The sequence below is a fragment of the Festucalex cinctus genome, chromosome 15 (genome assembly GCF_051991245.1).
Source record: "Festucalex cinctus isolate MCC-2025b chromosome 15, RoL_Fcin_1.0, whole genome shotgun sequence".
Classification (NCBI taxonomy): Eukaryota; Metazoa; Chordata; class Actinopteri; order Syngnathiformes; family Syngnathidae; genus Festucalex; species Festucalex cinctus.
Window position 1 is genome coordinate 25637257 of NC_135425.1, and position 21589 is coordinate 25658845.

A 21589-nucleotide genomic window follows, 5' to 3' on the forward strand; every position below is an offset into this window, starting at 1 on the left:
ATAAAAAACGCCTTACTATACATGGTCGTTTTTTTAATGAAATAAAAAACGCCTTACTATACATGGTCGTTTTTTTAACGAAATAAAAAACGCCTTACTATACATGGTCGTTTTTTTAACAAAATAAAAAACGCCTTACTATACATGGTCGTTTTTTTAACAAAATAAAAAACGCCTTACTATACATGGTCGTTTTTTTAACAAAATAAAAAACGCCTTACTATACATGGTCGTTTTTTTAACAAAATAAAAAACGCCTTACTATACATGGTCGTTTTTTTAACAAAATAAAAAACGCCTTACTATACATGGTCGTTTTTTTAACGAAATAAAAAACGCCTTACTATACATGGTCGTTTTTTTAACGAAATAAAAAACGCCTTACTATACATGGTCGTTTTTTTAACGAAATAAAAAACGCCTTACTATACATGGTCGTTTTTTTAACAAAATAAAAAACGCCTTACTATACATGGTCGTTTTTTTAACAAAATAAAAAACGCCTTACTATACATGGTCGTTTTTTTAACAAAATAAAAAACGCCTTACTATACATGGTCGTTGTTTTAACAAAATAAAAAACGCCTTACTATACATGGTCGTTTTTTTTTACAAAATAAAAAACGCCTTACTATACATGGTCGTTTTTTTTTTACAAAATAAAAAACGCCTTACTATACATGGTCGTTTTTTTTACAAAATAAAAAACGCCTTACTATACATGGTCGTTTTTTTAACGAAATAAAAAACGCCTTACTATACATGGTCGTTTTTTTTTACAAAATAAAAAACGCCTTACTATACATGGTCGTTTTTTTAATGAAATAAAAAACGCCTTACTATACATGGTCGTTTTTTTAATGAAATAAAAAACGCCTTACTATACATGGTCGTTTTTTTAACAAAATAAAAAACGCCTTACTATACATGGTCGTTTTTTTAATGAAATAAAAAACTAAAAAACGCCTTACTATACATGGTCGTTTTTTTAATGAAATAAAAGATGCCTTACTATACATGGTCGTTTTTTTAATGAAATAAAAGATGCCTTACTATACATGGTCGTTTTTTTAATGAAATAAAAGATGCCTTACTATACATGGTCGTTTTTTTTTTTTTAAATAAAAAACGCCTTACTATACATGGTCGTTTTTTTAATGAAATAAAAAACGCCTTACTATACATGGTCGTTTTTTTAATGAAATAAAAAACGCCTTACTATACATGGTCGTTTTTTTAACAAAAAAAAACGCCTTACTATACATGGTCGTTTTTTTAATGAAATAAAAGATGCCTTACTATACATGGTCGTTTTTTTAATGAAATAAAAGATGCCTTACTATACATGGTCGTTTTTTTAATGAAATAAAAGATGCCTTACTATACATGGTCGTTTTTTTTTTTTTAAATAAAAAACGCCTTACTATACATGGTCGTTTTTTTAATGAAATAAAAAACACCTTACTATACATGGTCGTTTTTTTAATGAAATAAAAAATGCCTTACTATACATGGTCGTTTTTTTAACAAAATAAAAAACGCCTTACTATACATGGTCGTTTTTTTTTTTACAAAATAAAAAACGCCTTAATATACATGGTTGTTTTTTTAATGAAATAAAAGACGCCTTACTATACATGGTCGTTTTTTTAATGAAATAAAAAATGCCTTACTATACATGGTCGTTTTTTTAACAAAATAAAAAACGCCTTACTATACATGGTCGGTTTTTTTTTTTAAATAAAAAACGCCTTACTATACATGGTCGTTTTTTTAACAAAATAAAAAACGCCTTACTATACATGGTCGTTTTTTTAATGAAATAAAAGATACCTTACTATACATGGTCGTTTTTTTAATGAAATAAAAGATGCCTTACTATACATGGTCGTTTTTTTTTTTTTAAATAAAAAACGCCTTACTATACATGGTCGTTTTTTTAATGAAATAAAAAACGCCTTACTATACATGGTCGTTTTTTTAATGAAATAAAAAACGCCTTACTATACATGGTCGTTTTTTTAACAAAAAAAAACGCCTTACTATACATGGTCTTTTTTTTTACAAAATAAAAAACACCTTACTATACATGGTCGTTTTTTTAATGAAATAAAAAATGCCTTACTATACATGGTCGTTTTTTTAACAAAATAAAAAACGCCTTACTATACATGGTCGTTTTTTTTTTTACAAAATAAAAAACGCCTTAATATACATGGTTGTTTTTTTAATGAAATAAAAGACGCCTTACTATACATGGTCGTTTTTTTAATGAAATAAAAAATGCCTTACTATACATGGTCGTTTTTTTAATGAAATAAAAAATGCCTTACTATACATGGTCGTTTTTTTAATGAAATAAAAAATGCCTTACTATACATGGTCGTTTTTTTAATGAAATAAAAAATGCCTTACTATACATGGTCGTTTTTTTAACAAAATAAAAAACGCCTTACTATACATGGTCGTTTTTTTAACAAAATAAAAAACGCCTTACTATACATGGTCGTTTTTTTAACAAAATAAAAAACGCCTTACTATACATGGTCGTTTTTTTAATGAAATAAAAAACGCCTTACTATACATGGTCGTTTTTTTTTACAAAATAAAAAACGCCTTACTATACATGGTCGTTTTTTTTAACAAAAAAAAACGCCTTACTATACATGGTCGTTTTTTTAACAAAATAAAAAACGCCTTACTATACATGGTCGTTTTTTTAATGAAATAAAAGATGCCTTACTATACATGGTCGTTTTTTTTTTTTTTAAATAAAAAACGCCTTACTATACATGGTCGTTTTTTTAATGAAATAAAAAACGCCTTACTATACATGGTCGTTTTTTTAATGAAATAAAAAACGCCTTACTATACATGGTCGTTTTTTTAACAAAAAAAAACGCCTTACTATACATGGTCTTTTTTTTTACAAAATAAAAAACGCCTTACTATACATGGTTGTTTTTTTAATGAAATAAAAGACGCCTTACTATACATGGTCGTTTTTTTAATGAAATAAAAAATGCCTTACTATACATGGTCGTTTTTTTAACAAAATAAAAAACGCCTTACTATACATGGTCGTTTTTTTTTTACAAAATAAAAAACGCCTTACTATACATGGTTGTTTTTTTTAATGAAATAAAAGACGCCTTACTATACATGGTTGTTTTTTTAATGAAATAAAAGACGCCTTACTATACATGGTCGTTTTTTTAATGAAATAAAAAATGCCTTACTATACATGGTCGTTTTTTTAACAAAAAAAAACGCCTTACTATACATGGTCTTTTTTTTTACAAAATAAAAAACGCCTTACTATACATGGTCGTTTTTTTAACAAAATAAAAAACGCCTTACTATACATGGTCGTTTTTTTTTTACAAAATAAAAAACGCCTTACTATACATGGTTGTTTTTTTAATGAAATAAAAGACGCCTTACTATACATGGTCGTTTTTTTAATGAAATAAAAAATGCCTTACTATACATGGTCGTTTTTTTAACAAAATAAAAAACGCCTTACTATACATGGTCGTTTTTTTTTTACAAAATAAAAAACGCCTTACTATACATGGTCGTTTTTTTAATGAAATAAAAAATGCCTTACTATACATGGTCGTTTTTTTAATGAAATAAAAAATGCCTACATGGTCGTTTTTTTAATGAAATAAAAAACGCCTTACTATACATGGTCGTTTTTTTTTACGAAATAAAAAACGCCTTACTATACATGGTCGTTTTTTTTAACAAAAAAAAAACGCCTTACTATACATGGTCGTTTTTTTAACAAAATAAAAAACGCCTTACTATACATGGTCGTTTTTTTAATGAAATAAAAAATGCCTTACTATACATGGTCGTTTTTTTAACAAAATAAAAAACGCCTTACTATACATGGTCGTTTTTTTTTACAAAATAAAAAACGCCTTACTATACATGGTCGTTTTTTTAACAAAATAAAAAACGCCTTACTATACATGGTCGTTTTTTTAACGAAATAAAAAACGCCTTACTATACATGGTCGTTTTTTTTTACAAAATAAAAAACGCCTTACTAACATGGTCGTTTTTTTAACAAAATAAAAAACGCCTTACTATACATGGTCGTTTTTTTAATGAAATAAAAAACGCCTTACTATACATGGTCGTTTTTTTTTACAAAATAAAAAACGCCTTACTATACATGGTCGTTTTTTTAACAAAATAAAAAACGCCTTACTATACATGGTCGTTTTTTTAATGAAATAAAAAACGCCTTACTATACATGGTCGTTTTTTTAACAAAATAAAAAACGCCTTACTATACATGGTCGTTTTTTTTACAAAATAAAAAACGCCTTACTATACATGGTCGTTTTTTTAATGAAATAAAAAACGCCTCATGGTCGTTTTTTTAATGAAATAAAAAATGCCTTACTATACATGGTCGTTTTTTTACAAAATAAAAAACGCCTTACTATACATGGTCGTTTTTTTTTACAAAATAAAAAACGCCTTACTATACATGGTCGTTTTTTTACAAAATAAAAAACGCCTTACTATACATGGTCGTTTTTTTTACAAAATAAAAAACGCCTTACTATACATGGTCGTTTTTTTAACGAAATAAAAAACGCCTTACTATACATGGTCGTTTTTTTAACAAAATAAAAAACGCCTTACTATACATGGTCGTTTTTTTTACAAAATAAAAAACGCCTTACTATACATGGTCGTTTTTTTAATGAAATAAAAAACGCCTCATGGTCGTTTTTTTAATGAAATAAAAAATGCCTTACTATACATGGTCGTTTTTTTACAAAATAAAAAACGCCTTACTATACATGGTCGTTTTTTTTTACAAAATAAAAAACGCCTTACTATACATGGTCGTTTTTTTTTACAAAATAAAAAACGCCTTACTAACATGGTCGTTTTTTTAACAAAATAAAAAACGCCTTACTATACATGGTCGTTTTTTTAACAAAATAAAAAACGCCTTACTATACATGGTCGTTTTTTTTTACAAAATAAAAAACGCCTTACTATACATGGTCGTTTTTTTTAACAAAATAAAAAACGCCTTACTATACATGGTCGTTTTTTTTAACAAAATAAAAAACGCCTTACTATACATGGTCGTTTTTTTTTACAAAATAAAAAACGCCTTACTATACATGGTCGTTTTTTTTTACAAAATAAAAAACGCCTTACTATACATGGTCGTTTTTTTAATGAAATAAAAAACGCCTTACTATACATGGTCGTTTTTTTAATGAAATAAAAAACGCCTTACTATACATGGTCGTTTTTTTAATGAAATAAAAAACGCCTTACTATACATGGTCGGTTTTTTTTACAAAATAAAAAACGCCTTACTATACATGGTCGTTTTTTTTAACAAAAAAAAACGCCTTACTATACATGGTCGTTTTTTTAACAAAATAAAAAACGCCTTACTATACATGGTCGTTTTTTTTTACAAAATAAAAAACGCCTTACTATACATGGTCGTTTTTTTTAACAAAAAAAAACGCCTTACTATACATGGTCGTTTTTTTAACAAAATAAAAAACGCCTTACTATACATGGTCATTTTTTTAATGAAATAAAAAACGCCTTACTATACATGGTCGTTTTTTTAATGAAATAAAAAACGCCTTACTATACATGGTCGTTTTTTTTAACAAAATAAAAAACGCCTTACTATACATGGTCGTTTTTTTAACAAAATAAAAAACGCCTTACTATACATGGTCGTTTTTTTAACGAAATAAAAAACGCCTTACTATACATGGTCGTTTTTTTAATGAAATAAAAAACGCCTTACTATACATGGTCGTTTTTTTTAACAAAAAAAAACGCCTTACTATACATGGTCGGTTTTTTTTACCAAATAAAAAACGCCTTACTATACATGGTCGTTTTTTTAACAAAATAAAAAACGCCTTACTATACATGGTCGTTTTTTTTTTACAAAATAAAAAACGCCTTACCCCGGGTTTTCACCGGTTGCGGTTGCGGTGCGGTTGCAGTGCGGTCCGGCGACGCAAGCAATTAGATTCCATTCATTCGAATGGTGCAGTCTACACCGCTTGCGGGTGCGTTGCGTGTTGACTGCGGAAGGCCTGCGGCGTGCCGCAAGCCTTCCGCAAGGATAGCCTATTTTCTATTTTTGCCGGACGCCGCATGCGGTAGGCCTCCGGCAAATGGCAAGCTAGCACAAAACACATCGAGCGGGACAGGAAGACCGACGCAGTTTCAAAATAAATTTCCGGTTACCTTTCAGAATAAAACATTCGCCAGCTCGTATTTCGCAAGCTTATCAGCAGAACGTGACGTGGGCGTCGCCGGGCCATGTGCTCATTCACGGTTTAGACACCAGCGAACATGGACGCGGAGAGGTTTAATAAATTGGAGGTGGAAAACCACAAAATAATATATGACACGGCACATCCTTTTTATAAGGACTGTAATGTATTGTGAGTTTGATGTTCGCGATTGCTTGTTGTGCCCGTCTCGCTTGCCGTACTGAGCGGCAGCCGGACGCGGAAGACAGAAATAAAGAGTGGCGCTCGCCTTGAGCACGCACTGACCCGACTCTCGTTATTAATATACTTTACAAGGACAACCAAAAAAAAGATGCTGCATGGAATCTCATAGCAGAAGAAGCACAGACTTTCTGTATGTTTGTCGTTGTGAAATGCCACATGATCGCGCGCGCACGGTCCCGCGAGACACGTTGGGAAGTGGGCGGCGACGGAGCTGCCGGACCGCAGCTGTGCGGAGCCGGTGTGGATTGACAAAAAAATTGACCCGTCCGGAGCACGCAGTCAAGACGCACCGCACCGCAACCGCACCGCAACCGCAGTCAGTGAAAACCCGGGGTTACTATACATGGTCGTTTTTTTTACAAAATAAAAATCGCCTTACTATACATGGTCGTTTTTTTTAACAAAAAAAAACGCCTTACTATACATGGTCTTTTTTTTAACAAAATAAAAAACGCCTTACTATACATGGTCGTTTTTTTAATGAAATAAAAAACGCCTTACTATACATGGTCGTTTTTTTAATAAAATAAAAAACGCCTTACTATACATGGTCGTTTTTTTACAAAATAAAAAACGCCTTACTATACATGGTCGTTTTTTTTAACAAAAAAAAACGCCTTACTATACATGGTTGTTTTTTTAATGAAATAAAAGACGCCTTACTATACATGGTCGTTTTTTTTTTTTTTTTTTTTTTTTTTTATGTATAGTAAGGCGTTTTTTATTTCGTTAAAAAAAAACAAAAAAAAACGACCATGTATAGTAAGCCGTTTTTTATCTCATTAAAAAAAAGACCATGTATAGTAAGGCGTTTTTTATTTCATTAAAAAAAACGACCATGTATAGTAAGGCGTTTTTTATTTCGTAAAAAAAAACAAAAAAAAAACACCATGTATAGTAAGGCGTTTTTTATTTCGTTAAAAAAACGACCATGTATAGTAAGGCGTTTTTTATTTCGTTAAAAAAACGACCATGTATATAGTAAGGCGTTTTTTATTTCGTTAAAAAAAAAAAACGACCATGTATAGTAAGCCGTTTTTTATTTCGTTAAAAAAACGACCATGTATAGTAAGGCATTTTTTATTTTATTTAAAAAAACAAAAAACAAAAAAAATAAATAAATAAAACGACCATGTATAGTAAGGCGTTTTTTATCTCGTTAAAAAAACGACCATGTATAGTAAGGCGTTTTTTATTTCGTTTAAAAAACGACCATGTATAGTAAGGCGTTTTTTATTTCGTTAAAAAAACGACCATGTATATAGTAAGGCGTTTTTTATTTCGTAAAAAAAAAAAAAAAAAAAAAAAAACGACCATGTATATAGTAAGCCGTTTTTTATTTCTTTAAAAAAACGACCATGTATAGTAAGGCGTTTTTTATTTCGTTTAAAAAAAAAAAACGACCATGTATAGTAAGCCGTTTTTTATTTCGTTAAAAAAAACGACCATGTATAGTAAGGCGTTTTTTATTTCGTTTAAAAAACGACCATGTATAGTAAGGCGTTTTTTATTTCGTTAAAAAAACGACCATGTATATAGTAAGGCGTTTTTTATTTCGTAAAAAAAAAAAAAAAAAAAAAAAAACGACCATGTATATAGTAAGCCGTTTTTTATTTCTTTAAAAAAACGACCATGTATAGTAAGGCGTTTTTTATTTCGTTTAAAAAAAAAAAACGACCATGTATAGTAAGCCGTTTTTTATTTCGTTAAAAAAAACGACCATGTATAGTAAGGCGTTTTTTATTCGGTTAAAAAAATGACCATGTATAGTAAGGCGTTTTTTATTTCATTAAAAAAAACGACCATGTATAGTCAGGCGTTTTTTATTTTGTAAAAAAAAAAACGACCATGTATAGTAAGGCGTTTTTCATTTTGTTAAAAAAACGACCATGTATAGTAAGGCGTTTTTTATTTCGTTAAAAAAAAAAAAAAAAAAAAAAGACCATGTATAGTAAGGCGTTTTTTATCTCGTTAAAAAAACGACCATGTATAGTAAGGTGTTTTTTATTTTATTTAAAAAAACAAAAAACAAAAAAAATAAATAAATAAAACGACCATGTATAGTAAGGCGTTTTTTATTTCGTTTAAAAAAAAACAGGGAAAAAAAAACAAAAAAAAAAACACCATGTATAGTAAGCCGTTTTTTATTTCGTTAAAAAAACGACCATGTATAGTAAGGCATTTTTTATTTTATTTAAAAAAACAAAAAACAAAAAAAATAAATAAATAAAACGACCATGTATAGTAAGGCGTTTTTTATTTCGTTAAAAAAACGACCATGTATAGTAAGGCGTTTTTTATTTCGTTAAAAAAAACGACCATGTATAGTAAGGCGTTTTTTATTTCGTTTAAAAAAAAACAGGAAAAAAAAAACAAACAAAAAAACACCATGTATAGTAAGGCGTTTTTTATTTCGTTAAAAAAACGACCATGTATAGTAAGGCGTTTTTTATTTCGTTAAAAAAACGACCATGTATATAGTAAGGCGTTTTTTATTTCGTTAAAAAAAAAAAACGACCATGTATAGTAAGCCGTTTTTTATTTCGTTAAAAAAACGACCATGTATAGTAAGGCATTTTTTATTTTATTTAAAAAAACAAAAAACAAAAAAAATAAATAAATAAAACGACCATGTATAGTAAGGCGTTTTTTATCTCGTTAAAAAAACGACCATGTATAGTAAGGCGTTTTTTATTTCGTTTAAAAAACGACCATGTATAGTAAGGCGTTTTTTATTTCGTTAAAAAAACGACCATGTATATAGTAAGGCGTTTTTTATTTCGTAAAAAAAAAAAAAAAAAAAAAAAAACGACCATGTATATAGTAAGCCGTTTTTTATTTCTTTAAAAAAACGACCATGTATAGTAAGGCGTTTTTTATTTCGTTTAAAAAAAAAAAACGACCATGTATAGTAAGCCGTTTTTTATTTCGTTAAAAAAAACGACCATGTATAGTAAGGCGTTTTTTATTTCGTTAAAAAAACGACCATGTATATAGTAAGGCGTTTTTTATTTCGTAAAAAAAAAAAAAAAAAAAAAAAAACGACCATGTATATAGTAAGCCGTTTTTTATTTCTTTAAAAAAACGACCATGTATAGTAAGGCGTTTTTTATTTCGTTTAAAAAAAAAAAACGACCATGTATAGTAAGCCGTTTTTTATTTCGTTAAAAAAAACGACCATGTATAGTAAGGCGTTTTTTATTCGGTTAAAAAAATGACCATGTATAGTAAGGCGTTTTTTATTTCATTAAAAAAAACGACCATGTATAGTCAGGCGTTTTTTATTTTGTAAAAAAAAAAACGACCATGTATAGTAAGGCGTTTTTCATTTTGTTAAAAAAACGACCATGTATAGTAAGGCGTTTTTTATTTCGTTAAAAAAAAAACAAAAAAAAAACGACCATGTATAGTAAGGCGTTTTTTATCTCGTTAAAAAAACGACCATGTATAGTAAGGTGTTTTTTATTTTATTTAAAAAAACAAAAAACAAAAAAAATAAATAAATAAAACGACCATGTATAGTAAGGCGTTTTTTATTTCGTTAAAAAAAACGACCATGTATAGTAAGGCGTTTTTTATTTCGTTTAAAAAAAAACAGGGAAAAAAAAACAAAAAAAAAAACACCATGTATAGTAAGCCGTTTTTTATTTCGTTAAAAAAACGACCATGTATAGTAAGGCATTTTTTATTTTATTTAAAAAAACAAAAAACAAAAAAAATAAATAAATAAAACGACCATGTATAGTAAGGCGTTTTTTATTTCGTTAAAAAAACGACCATGTATAGTAAGGCGTTTTTTATTTCGTTAAAAAAAACGACCATGTATAGTAAGGCGTTTTTTATTTCGTTTAAAAAAAAACAGGAAAAAAAAAACAAACAAAAAAACACCATGTATAGTAAGCCGTTTTTTATTTCGTTAAAAAAACGACCATGTATAGTAAGGCATTTTTTATTTTATTTAAAAAAACAAAAAACAAAAAAAATAAATAAATAAAACGACCATGTATAGTAAGGCGTTTTTTATTTCGTTAAAAAAACGACCATGTATAGTAAGGCGTTTTTTATTTCGTTAAAAAAACGACCATGTATAGTAAGGCGTTTTTTATTTCGTTAAAAAAAAAAAAAAAAAAAAAAAACACCATGTATATAGTAAGCCGTTTTTTATTTTGTTAAAAAAACGACCACGTATAGTAAGGCGTTTTTTATTTCGTTTAAAAAAAAAAAACGACCATGTATAGTAAGCCGTTTTTTATTTCGTTAAAAAAAACGACCATGTATAGTAAGGCGTTTTTTATTCGATTAAAAAAATGACCATGTATAGTAAGGCGTTTTTTATTTCATTAAAAAAAACGACCATGTATAGTAAGGCGTTTTTTATTTTGTAAAAAAAAAAAAACGACCATGTATAGTAAGGCGTTTTTTATTTCATTAAAAAAAACGACCATGTATAGTCAGGCGTTTTTTATTTTGTAAAAAAAAAAACGACCATGTATAGTAAGGCGGTTTTTATTTCGTTAAAAAAACGACCATGTATATAGTAAGGCGTTTTTTATTTCGTAAAAAAAAAAAACAAAAAAAAAAAACGACCATGTATATAGTAAGCCGTTTTTTATTTCTTTAAAAAAACGACCATGTATAGTAAGGCGTTTTTTATTTCGTTTAAAAAAAAAAAACGACCATGTATAGTAAGCCGTTTTTTATTTCGTTAAAAAAAACGACCATGTATAGTAAGGCGTTTTTTATTCGGTTAAAAAAATGACCATGTATAGTAAGGCGTTTTTTATTTCATTAAAAAAAACGACCATGTATAGTCAGGCGTTTTTTATTTTGTAAAAAAAAAAACGACCATGTATAGTAAGGCGTTTTTCATTTTGTTAAAAAAACGACCATGTATAGTAAGGCGTTTTTTATTTCGTTAAAAAAAAAAAAAAAAAAAAACGACCATGTATAGTAAGGCGTTTTTTATCTCGTTAAAAAAACGACCATGTATAGTAAGGTGTTTTTTATTTTATTTAAAAAAACAAAAAACAAAAAAAATAAATAAATAAAACGACCATGTATAGTAAGGCGTTTTTTATTTCGTTAAAAAAAACGACCATGTATAGTAAGGCGTTTTTTATTTCGTTTAAAAAAAAACAGGGAAAAAAAAACAAAAAAAAAACACCATGTATAGTAAGCCGTTTTTTATTTCGTTAAAAAAACGACCATGTATAGTAAGGCATTTTTTATTTTATTTAAAAAAACAAAAAACAAAAAAAATAAATAAATAAAACGACCATGTATAGTAAGGCGTTTTTTATTTCGTTAAAAAAACGACCATGTATAGTAAGGCGTTTTTTATTTCGTTAAAAAAAACGACCATGTATAGTAAGGCGTTTTTTATTTCGTTTAAAAAAAAACAGGAAAAAAAAAACAAACAAAAAAACACCATGTATAGTAAGCCGTTTTTTATTTCGTTAAAAAAACGACCATGTATAGTAAGGCATTTTTTATTTTATTTAAAAAAACAAAAAACAAAAAAAATAAATAAATAAAACGACCATGTATAGTAAGGCGTTTTTTATTTCGTTAAAAAAACGACCATGTATAGTAAGGCGTTTTTTATTTCGTTAAAAAAACGACCATGTATAGTAAGGCGTTTTTTATTTCGTTAAAAAAAAAAAAAAAAAAAAAAAAACACCATGTATATAGTAAGCCGTTTTTTATTTTGTTAAAAAAACGACCACGTATAGTAAGGCGTTTTTTATTTCGTTTAAAAAAAAAAAACGACCATGTATAGTAAGCCGTTTTTTATTTCGTTAAAAAAAACGACCATGTATAGTAAGGCGTTTTTTATTCGATTAAAAAAATGACCATGTATAGTAAGGCGTTTTTTATTTCATTAAAAAAAACGACCATGTATAGTAAGGCGTTTTTTATTTTGTAAAAAAAAAAAAACGACCATGTATAGTAAGGCGTTTTTTATTTCATTAAAAAAAACGACCATGTATAGTCAGGCGTTTTTTATTTTGTAAAAAAAAAAACGACCATGTATAGTAAGGCGTTTTTTATTTCGTTAAAAAAAAAAAAAAAAAAAAACGACCATGTATAGTAAGGCGGTTTTTATTTTGTTAAAAAAAAAAAAAAAAAACGACCATGTATAGTAAGCCGTTTTTTATCTCGTTAAAAAAACGACCAAGGCGTTTTTTATTTCGTTAAAAAGAAAACAACAAAAAAAAACGACCATGTATAGTAAGGCGTTTTTTATTCGATTAAAAAAATGACCATGTATAGTAAGGCGTTTTTTATTTCGTTAAAAAAAACGACCATGTATAGTAAGGCGTTTTTTATTTTGTAAAAAAAAAAAAACGACCATGTATAGTAAGGCGTTTTTTATTTCATTAAAAAAAACGACCATGTATAGTAAGGCGTTTTTTATTTCGTAAAAAAAAAAAAAAAAAAACGACCATGTATAGTAAGGCGTTTTTTATTTCGTAAAAAAAAACAAAAAAAAACGACCATGTATAGTAAGGCGTTTTTTATTTCGTTAAAAAAAACGACCATGTATAGTAAGGCGTTTTTTATTTCATTAAAAAAAACGACCATGTATAGTAAGCCGTTTTTTATTTCGTTAAAAAAACGACCATGTATAGTAAGGCGTTTTTTATTTTGTAAAAAAAAAACGACCATGTATAGTAAGGCGTTTTTTATTTTGTAAAAAAAAAACGACCATGTATAGTAAGGCGTTTTTTATTTTGTAAAAAAAAAACGACCATGTATAGTAAGCCGTTTTTTATTTTGTAAAAAAAAAACGACCATGTATAGTAAGCCGTTTTTTATTTTGTAAAAAAAAAACGACCATGTATAGTAAGGCGTTTTTTATTTTGTAAAAAAAAAACGACCATGTATAGTAAGGCGTTTTTTATTTTGTAAAAAAAAAACGACCATGTATAGTAAGGCGTTTTTTATTTCGTTAAAAAAAAAAAAAAAAACGACCATGTATAGTAAGGCGTTTTTTATTTCGTTAAAAAAAAAAAAAAAAACGACCATGTATAGTAAGGCGTTTTTTATTTTGTAAAAAAAACGACCATGTATAGTAAGGCGTTTTTTTTTGTTAAAAAAAACGACCATGGATAGTCAGGCGTTTTTTATTTTGCAAAAAAAAAAAAAAACGACCATGTATAGTAAGGCGTTTTTTATTTCGGTAAAAAAAAAAAAAAAAAAAAACGACCATGTATAGTACGGCATTTTTTATTTTATTTAAAAAAAAAAAAAAAAAAAAAACGACCATGTATAGTAAGGCGTTTTTTATTTCGTTAAAAAAACGACCATGTATAGTAATATATAGTAAGGCATTTTTTATTTTATTAAAAAAAAAAAAAAACTAAAAAAGAAAAAAGAAAACGACCATGTATAGTAAGGCGTTTTTTATTTTGTAAAAAAAAAAAAAACGACCATGTATATAGTAAGGCGTTTTTTATTTCATTAAAAAAAACGACCATGTATAGTAAGGTGTTTTTTATTTTGTAAAAAAAAAAAAACGACCATGTATAGTAAGGCGTTTTTCATTTGGTTAAAAAAACCACCACGTATAGTAAGGCTGCACGATATTGGAAAAACATGCGATATGCGATATATTTGCTGAACATAGCGATATCGATATTATTGCGATATTTAACATTTACCGAAAGAAATTACATTTTTATTACCTAATGAAAGAAAAAAAATTTTCATGGGGCAAAATAAGCAACCTTCATGTAATCTTAGTTAATTAATTGTAATTATGTCTTGATAATTTTCAACTATTGAATGGCGGTGCACATTTTAGTTAGCATCTGACTGGTCAAATTCATATAAAAAGCATAAAATTCCTTATAAAACTTATTGCGTGCCTTTGCGATATGCATATTGCAAGGGCCAATATCGCGACATCGATATTTTTTCGATATATTGTGCAGCCCTAATGTATAGTAAGGCATTTTTTATTTTATTAAAAAAACGACCATGTATAGTAAGGCGTTTTTTATTTTGTAAAAAAAAAAAAAAACGACCATGTATAGTAAGGCGTTTTTTATTTTGTAAAAAAAAAAAAAACGACCATGTATAGTAAGGCGTTTTTTATTTTGTAAAAAAAAAAAAAAAGCCTTACTATACATGGTCGTTAAAAAAAAAATCTTACTACACATGGTCATAAAAAAAAAATTTTTGGGGGGTTTTTTTTTTACACCCTAATGGCCGTTTATATTTAAAAACAAAACAAAAAAAACAAAAAAACTATACATGGCCATTTAAAAAAAGAAAAAAGAAAAAAGCCTCATACTACAATTCTTTTCATTTTATTTTTTAAAGCCTTACTTTACAGTAGGAAGTGAAAATTTTGTTTTGTTAGTCACTTTTTTATAAAACAAAATAGACAAATACTGGATAAATTAAAAAAGAGAAAGAAAAAATCAAACCATTTTTTGAAAAAATAAAAAGCCTGCTCTAAAAACGAATTCCATTTAAAAAAGAAAACATGTGGCGGCCGCGTGTGTAGTCGCACGTACCCGGTCCAGTAAGATTTGGCAGCAGTCGGGCGTGAACTGCCGCAAGCTGGCGAGCGTTTTGCTAAGGATCTTGAGCAGAGCGCCCTGCACGGCCAGCACGGCCTTTTGTTCCACTTCGTCATGCTCGCATCGACCCGACGCCCCGGACGGCGTCTGCGGGGGGAGCTGCGGTCTGGGGAGGGGCCCGGGGGGCAACGAGTCGCCATTTTTAGCCTGAAGGAACAACATTTGTATTCAGCATGACGCCTCCAACCTTGCACCGGTGGTGTCCCTCAAGGCTCTGTGTGTGGACCACTCCTCTTCACTGTTTACGACCACACCCTCAACGATTTGTTTCCCAGTCCCATTATGTGCTAGCATTAGCATTAAGCTAACAGCTTAAATCTATGTGGCTGTTCTAAACGGACATATTCAAGTGTGAAGCCACTATTTTTTTAGTTATTTTTTTTGTAAGAAAGCAAGCATGTCAAGCTGTGGTATGAAACTTCTGCTGCCGATTTTGAAAAAATTAGCGTGTGGTGTTGACCTGGAGGTAGTGGCGCAGCATCTTCTTGCTGTACAGCAGGTACGTGCACGTCTGACACAGGTAGCAGAGATTCACCTGGAAGCACATTCACATGTTTCGGCATCACAAGGAAGATTGTGCAACATTAGCCCCTCGCATTCGCGCCCCCATCACTTGTGAGCAAAAACTTGCTATAGTAATTTTTTTTTTAAATTAAATTTCAACAATTTCTTGATATATATATATATTTTTTTATTATGATAAAAAGTGTAGGGAGTTCCTATTTTTTATAAAGTGGAAATTTAAATAGATCCATAAATGAAAAATTCCCTGTAACTGACAAATGCATGCGAATGTTGCTCATTTGGAGGTTTTGTTTGGGTTCGTAAAACGTTTCAAAAGATCTTCGCAGTGAAAAATTGTCGGAATATGTTCCAAATTTGTTTACAACAAGTCAAAACTGTCAACATCTTACAATTCCTGATGAACCCCCCCCCCCCCCCCCCCCCAAAAAAAAAACAAAAAACTTCACTACATTCGCAAGTATTCACTGCTCAGCGATCAGGGATTCCTGCGGAACTTGCCTGCACGTCATGCAGCAGCTTGGGCAGGTGGAAGTGCCACTCTTGGAAGAAGTCGGAGAGCTGCAGCAGGAAGCCGACCGTGTGCTCGGCCTCGTCCAGACACGCCTGAGTCTGCACGGTGCGCACGGCGTTCAGACACTGAGCATAAGGAGCAAGCGGCGAGTTAGCAGCGCTGGCGTCCTGTTAGGGGGAAAAAAAAGGTCAGCTGGCTGACTGGCGTACCTGCAGGATGCGCTCCTGGTGCACGGCCACAAAGTCGAGCGCCTCGTTGATGAAGTTGTAGCGCAGCGTCTTGAGCAGACTCGCCATCAAGGACATGCACAGGCAGTAGACGCCGGGCCAGCACGCGCAGTCCGAAGACTTGCGGCTCAACGTCTGCTCAGGAGATGACGACGCCGTCACAAAAGGAGAGTGGGAAAAAAACCAAAAAAAACGGCGACAAATAAAATAATATAAAATACTACCTGCGATGCTCCGTTGTCGAAGACTTCGTAGACGCTGAGCAGAGGAAGACATATCGTTTGGATGACTCCTGCTCCTGCCACCGTTGCTGCCCCCTGGAGGCAGGAGGAACAAATGTTTGTCGTGATAAATCACACGAGCTTGCACAACATTACAGTACACGAACAAATTCAGGTGCGGGCAAAATTTGAAAACAATTTGAAATGCACATAAGGGCCCGCTCGTTTGTGATTACTAATAAAATATGTTTTTTTAAGCTTATTTATGAGAGTTGCCAATGTACAGTAAAAGCCACATTTGACGCTAGATCAAATGTTGGCGTCCACGTTATAAGTCACTTGAGGACTTTCCCTGACCTGCGGCGTGCGCGCCAGCGTGACCAGCAGGTGCAACGCGGCCTCGGTGAAGTAGAGGTTCTGCTTGGAGCGCAAACTGAGCTCCATGGCGTCGAGCACCGACGGCAGCAGCGGGACCTTCCTCATCACGGCCACCCGGCGCTCGCCGCCCTCGTCGCTGCGGCACAGCTCCTTGGCCAGGTGCAGCGCCAGCACGCACACCTGCGGGACGCAGACCGGCCGGCGTTTCGGACGGACGAAGGAAGCGACGGACGGATGAACGCGGCGGGACTCACCCCGTCCCGCTGGTCTTTGAGGGGAGCGCGGGGGCCGTCCGTCTCCATGCCGTCCTCCTCCGGCGGTTGAGCCCAGCGCAGCGCGTGACGGGCGTCGTCCCGCAGCGACAGCGCTTCGGCTTTCGCCGTCTCGCACGCGATCGACAGCAGCTGCGACACTTCGCCGCCGCCGCCTGTGGCACATTTGCACGTCATACTTACGAACCTTTTTTTTTTTTTTCTAGAGTAAATAAAAGGTCAAAACAAACTGAAATGATGGATAGACCGATTTGGCATTTTGACAAATATCACCATGAGGGGTGTGAATTGCCTCGTACCTGACGATTCGATTCGTATCACGATTCACAGGTCACGATTCGTTTCGATACCGATTAATCCCGATACGAATTTATAACTCGATTGTTGCGATTTTTTTTCATTCAAATTTAGAAAATACTAATCAGTAAGCTTGTAGAGTGTAAGATTTATATGAAAATGTATTATTTATTTATCTGAAATTTCAGTCTTATAGAGGTTGTAATCTGTTTCATGTTTGAACAGCATTAAAATAAAATATTAAGGCTTAATGTTCCGTTCATATAACATTCTTCCATGCTCAAGGTGTGAATCCTAACCCGAAGTCAGACGTTTTGTTGAATATTTTTCCATTAAAAATAGAAGTTTAAAAATGGATTCACACACACAAAAAAAAAAAAAAAAAAAAAAGGTAATGATGATAAGACGTTGAATCGGTAAGACTACCGAATGAACAATTCTGAGCTCTTAAAAAAAAAAAAAACAAACTTTTTTTTATTGAATCCATCCGATCGAGAATCGCGCGATGTAGTATCGCGATATATCGCCGAATCGATTTTTTTTAACACCCCTAATCACCATCAACCATTTTGACGAATCTGAGGGCCGATACAAGTTGGTATCTCGCTGAGCGGTTAATGCTTGCGAACGTGGCGAATTTTGGGTTTTCATCAGGATTTGTAAGATGTTCACACACAGTTGGGTTTTTTTTTTTTCTTTCTTAAGTATGAGCTCTCCTTTTGCGATCTTTTTTAAATATCGCCAACACCCCCACAATATCGTGATAATTATCGTATCGTGATGTTTGGATATCGTTACATCCCTAATGCATAATAACAAAAATAATACTGTAGCGTTCTAATACTGCATACAGTATGGATGATCTTTGTCTAAAAAGAGTGTAAATGACAAAAGAGACAATAGGTAAGAAAGGGCACGATAAACATTTTTCTATCGCCATGGCGCTATAGCTTGCCAATATCGCCCAGCACTACTAATAAGGGTATAATAAATAAATCCAAAGAATTCCCACAGATGAGCAGTTTGGCGTTTGATATCAGCTCCACTTGTCTGCATTGCTTCCAAATGATGGAAGTACATTTGGTGGAAAAAAAAAACACAGTTGCGCCTCTCCTACCGTTGTTCCCTTGGATCTGCAGCACGGAGATGAGCAGCGACAGGATTTTGGCTTTGGTCCTCTCCATCGCCTGCTGGTCGGCTTGCAAGACGCACTCCAGCATGAGCGAGAGCGGCGGCAGGATGTCGGGAGCCGCCGCCACCACGCTGGGGAGGAAAGCGACGACGACAAATGAGACCATTCCGACGCCTTCGAGGGTCACGTGACCCAAAAGTGGACTTTCGTACAATCGGCGCATCTCTGGATCATCCGCCCACCTAACAAGTGTGGAATTCAACCACCCAGTAAAATATTTTGCTATCGGCAATCAGAATTGAATTGAACAAGATAGCATACTATTTTGAAATATGGATATATTAATAATGGATATAGATCTATTTTTTTTAAAGAGACTTTTTATTTGTGGTAGTTTTGGTCCCTAACAAGGTTGTTAAAAAGTTCCAATATTTACACTGACAAAATAATTAGTGCTGTCAAGGTTAAAAGTTTTAACTACTCACAAAAAATGATCGCATTAATCATGTATTAAACGCAGATTAATCACACTATTAATTTTTGACCACAGATGATCATCCACAGGTAGCACAGGTTGTGTTTGAGCAATAAACAAAACTACATTCATTAAAGTAGCACTGAATAAATGTTTGCATAAAACATTTGTTCAAATCAAACTACTGGGGTCATTTTTTTTTCCCATTTAAAATTATAAATGAGAAAAAATATATACAAGACGTCCTCATAAACATTAAATGTCAAAAGAATTAACTTATAACAGGTGCTCTTCAAAATTGGCATGCAAAAAAAATGTTAAGGACTTTTTAATGAAGCGATTAATCATAATTCTAAAGTGTGATTCATCTGATTAAAAAATTTAATCGTTTGACAACCCTAATTTTTTTTTTTTTTTTTTTTTTTAATTCTTTAAGAGGAAACAAAAATTAAGGGAAACTACAGCTTACATTTATAAAAACGAATTATAATTCAACTATAAACCAACTAGCTTTAAAAAATAAGTTAAAACAAAATAAAAACTACATATAATGAAAAATCCTGACTCCAAGTTTTTCTTTTTATCCCCTTTTCCGTACCTTCTCCACTGTTTGACGAGGACGAGGAGCAGCGTGGCCGTCGTGGAGCCGAGGCGGAGGCACGCCACAGACGTGGGCGTGGTCAGCTGCGGGACAAAGCAGGCGGGGTTTAGCCTAAGCGGGGCGGAGCAACGAGGGGGGTGGCGGCAACGCTTAGGACGGACTCACGGCAGCTTGGGTGGAGTCCAGCACGTCCATGAAAATCTTCAGCTTCTTCTGGTTGTCCGTCAGATGCATCACATCAGACTGGAACGGAAAAAAAACAACAATAAGGAGCTTGAAACAAGAAGGTAGCAAAGTGCTTTTTTTGGGCACACGCACGTGACCGGCGGCGAGGATGAGCAGCATCCGCCAGGCCAGGATCAGCTTGCGCGTCTGCTCGGGGAAGTCGGACACGCCCTCGGCCTCCGCGGCCGCCGCGTGGCACACCAGCGACTTGACGTAGTGAGACCAGTACTCGTAGCGCCGCGCGCTGGCAAACTTCTGCAGGCCGTCCTTCAGAGTCTGCTCCAGGGCGTCGCTGCGGCAAAACGCATTCACACCAAAGCTCCGTGGGAGATCAGGCATGTAAGAAGTTTTTGACTCGTCAAAGAAGCGATTGGATCAGTCAGCACGGAAAATGCATGATAACGTATCAGGTTTACAGCATATCATAATGGGAGTCAATGAGCCAAAAAACGGCATTATAACATGAATGTAGTTTTAATCTCTGTCTCCCATTTGCAATAACTTAGAAATTACAGCATGGTGCCATTTTGAACTTCTACATGTTTTAAAAACCCTCGTGAAATATCAGCTCCATCGTGATTCCCCCCCCCCCAAAATATTTTTCTGTGATGAAAAACATAAAAGCCAGAAAATGATCACATGCTGCCAAATGGCTAAAATCACATTTGAAATCATCCCCAAATGTTCAGACATTGAAATTAATTACCAAAAACAAAAACGAAATTTTTGCTATAATTATAGTTTTGTAAATATAAAATGTAGTTTCAGTTTTCGTTTGTTTATTTTATTTCGTTAATGAAATTGTTGTTGTTGTTGAAATTTGAAATACTTATTATGCAAGTTCATTTTCGATGAAAAAAAATAGTAAATTATTTTTAAATTAAAAAAAGAGGTGCAAATGTATACATTTTAACAACTCCATAAACTCAAAAATTAGTATTAATATTTTTTTTTTTTTACAATTATGTTGATTTTGTAATCGTGAGCAATAATTGAAATTGCAATAGATTTTTTGATTAATTGCACAGCTCTACTGACAGGCACAACAATTCACTCATTCAAACCCAAAAACGCATAAATCCGTTTTTGTTTTTATATATAAATTATATATTCTATTTTGCATATAGTAGGCTTTGATACAGCTTCTGACATGAAGCGGTCGTTTGGTTTTGTGTTCAATACCAAAGAAGCACAATTGTGAGTAATAGAAAACAAGATCATTTCTGATGCAATCTTTCACAATGTCTTAACATTAATTCACAATTATCTATTTATTTTTTAACTTACCTGCGTACATAAAAGATCTCCAGGCTGACAATTTTCATGACAAAGGAACACGTTTCCAGAACGCAAGGCTGCGGGAATGAAATGAGTGCACTTCTTTTTAGGTCACGCTGACTGACGAGGACGGTTTGGAAGTAAAAAAAAAAAAAAATGGGCATACCTCAGTGATGTCTGAAGGTGGCGCCAGCTTGTCAAACAGGGGAGTGGTTAAATTCTCCCAAAACCCGTCCCTGTGATTCAAAAAGAAAAAAAAAATTAATTGTGCAACTTGGTGGAACTACGGAAGCGTATTGCATTCACTTGAAGGAAAAAAA

At 32.2% G+C, this 21589-nt stretch overlaps 1 protein-coding gene across 2 annotated transcripts in view; it reads right to left on the bottom strand.

The window, feature by feature from the left end:
• Positions 1 to 21589, bottom strand: part of nup188 (nucleoporin 188) — a 100289-nt gene that overhangs the window by 65634 nt on the left and 13066 nt on the right. Inside the window, exons 27-39 of one of the 2 annotated variants that reach the window (XM_077497117.1) lie at positions 21436 to 21505; positions 21279 to 21346; positions 20085 to 20283; positions 19932 to 20009; positions 19764 to 19849; positions 18676 to 18821; positions 17244 to 17416; positions 16969 to 17169; positions 16615 to 16707; positions 16373 to 16525; positions 16151 to 16288; positions 15588 to 15662; positions 15062 to 15274 (exon numbers count right to left, since the gene is read on the bottom strand). In XM_077497117.1, the coding sequence (XP_077353243.1) occupies positions 15062 to 15274; positions 15588 to 15662; positions 16151 to 16288; positions 16373 to 16525; positions 16615 to 16707; positions 16969 to 17169; positions 17244 to 17416; positions 18676 to 18821; positions 19764 to 19849; positions 19932 to 20009; positions 20085 to 20283; positions 21279 to 21346; positions 21436 to 21505 (1693 nt within the window). Of the gene's footprint in view, positions 1 to 15061; positions 15275 to 15587; positions 15663 to 16150; positions 16289 to 16372; positions 16526 to 16614; positions 16708 to 16968; positions 17170 to 17243; positions 17417 to 18675; positions 18822 to 19763; positions 19850 to 19931; positions 20010 to 20084; positions 20311 to 21278; positions 21347 to 21435; positions 21506 to 21589 lie in introns of both variants that reach the window. The other variant, XM_077497116.1, reaches the window with a different exon arrangement.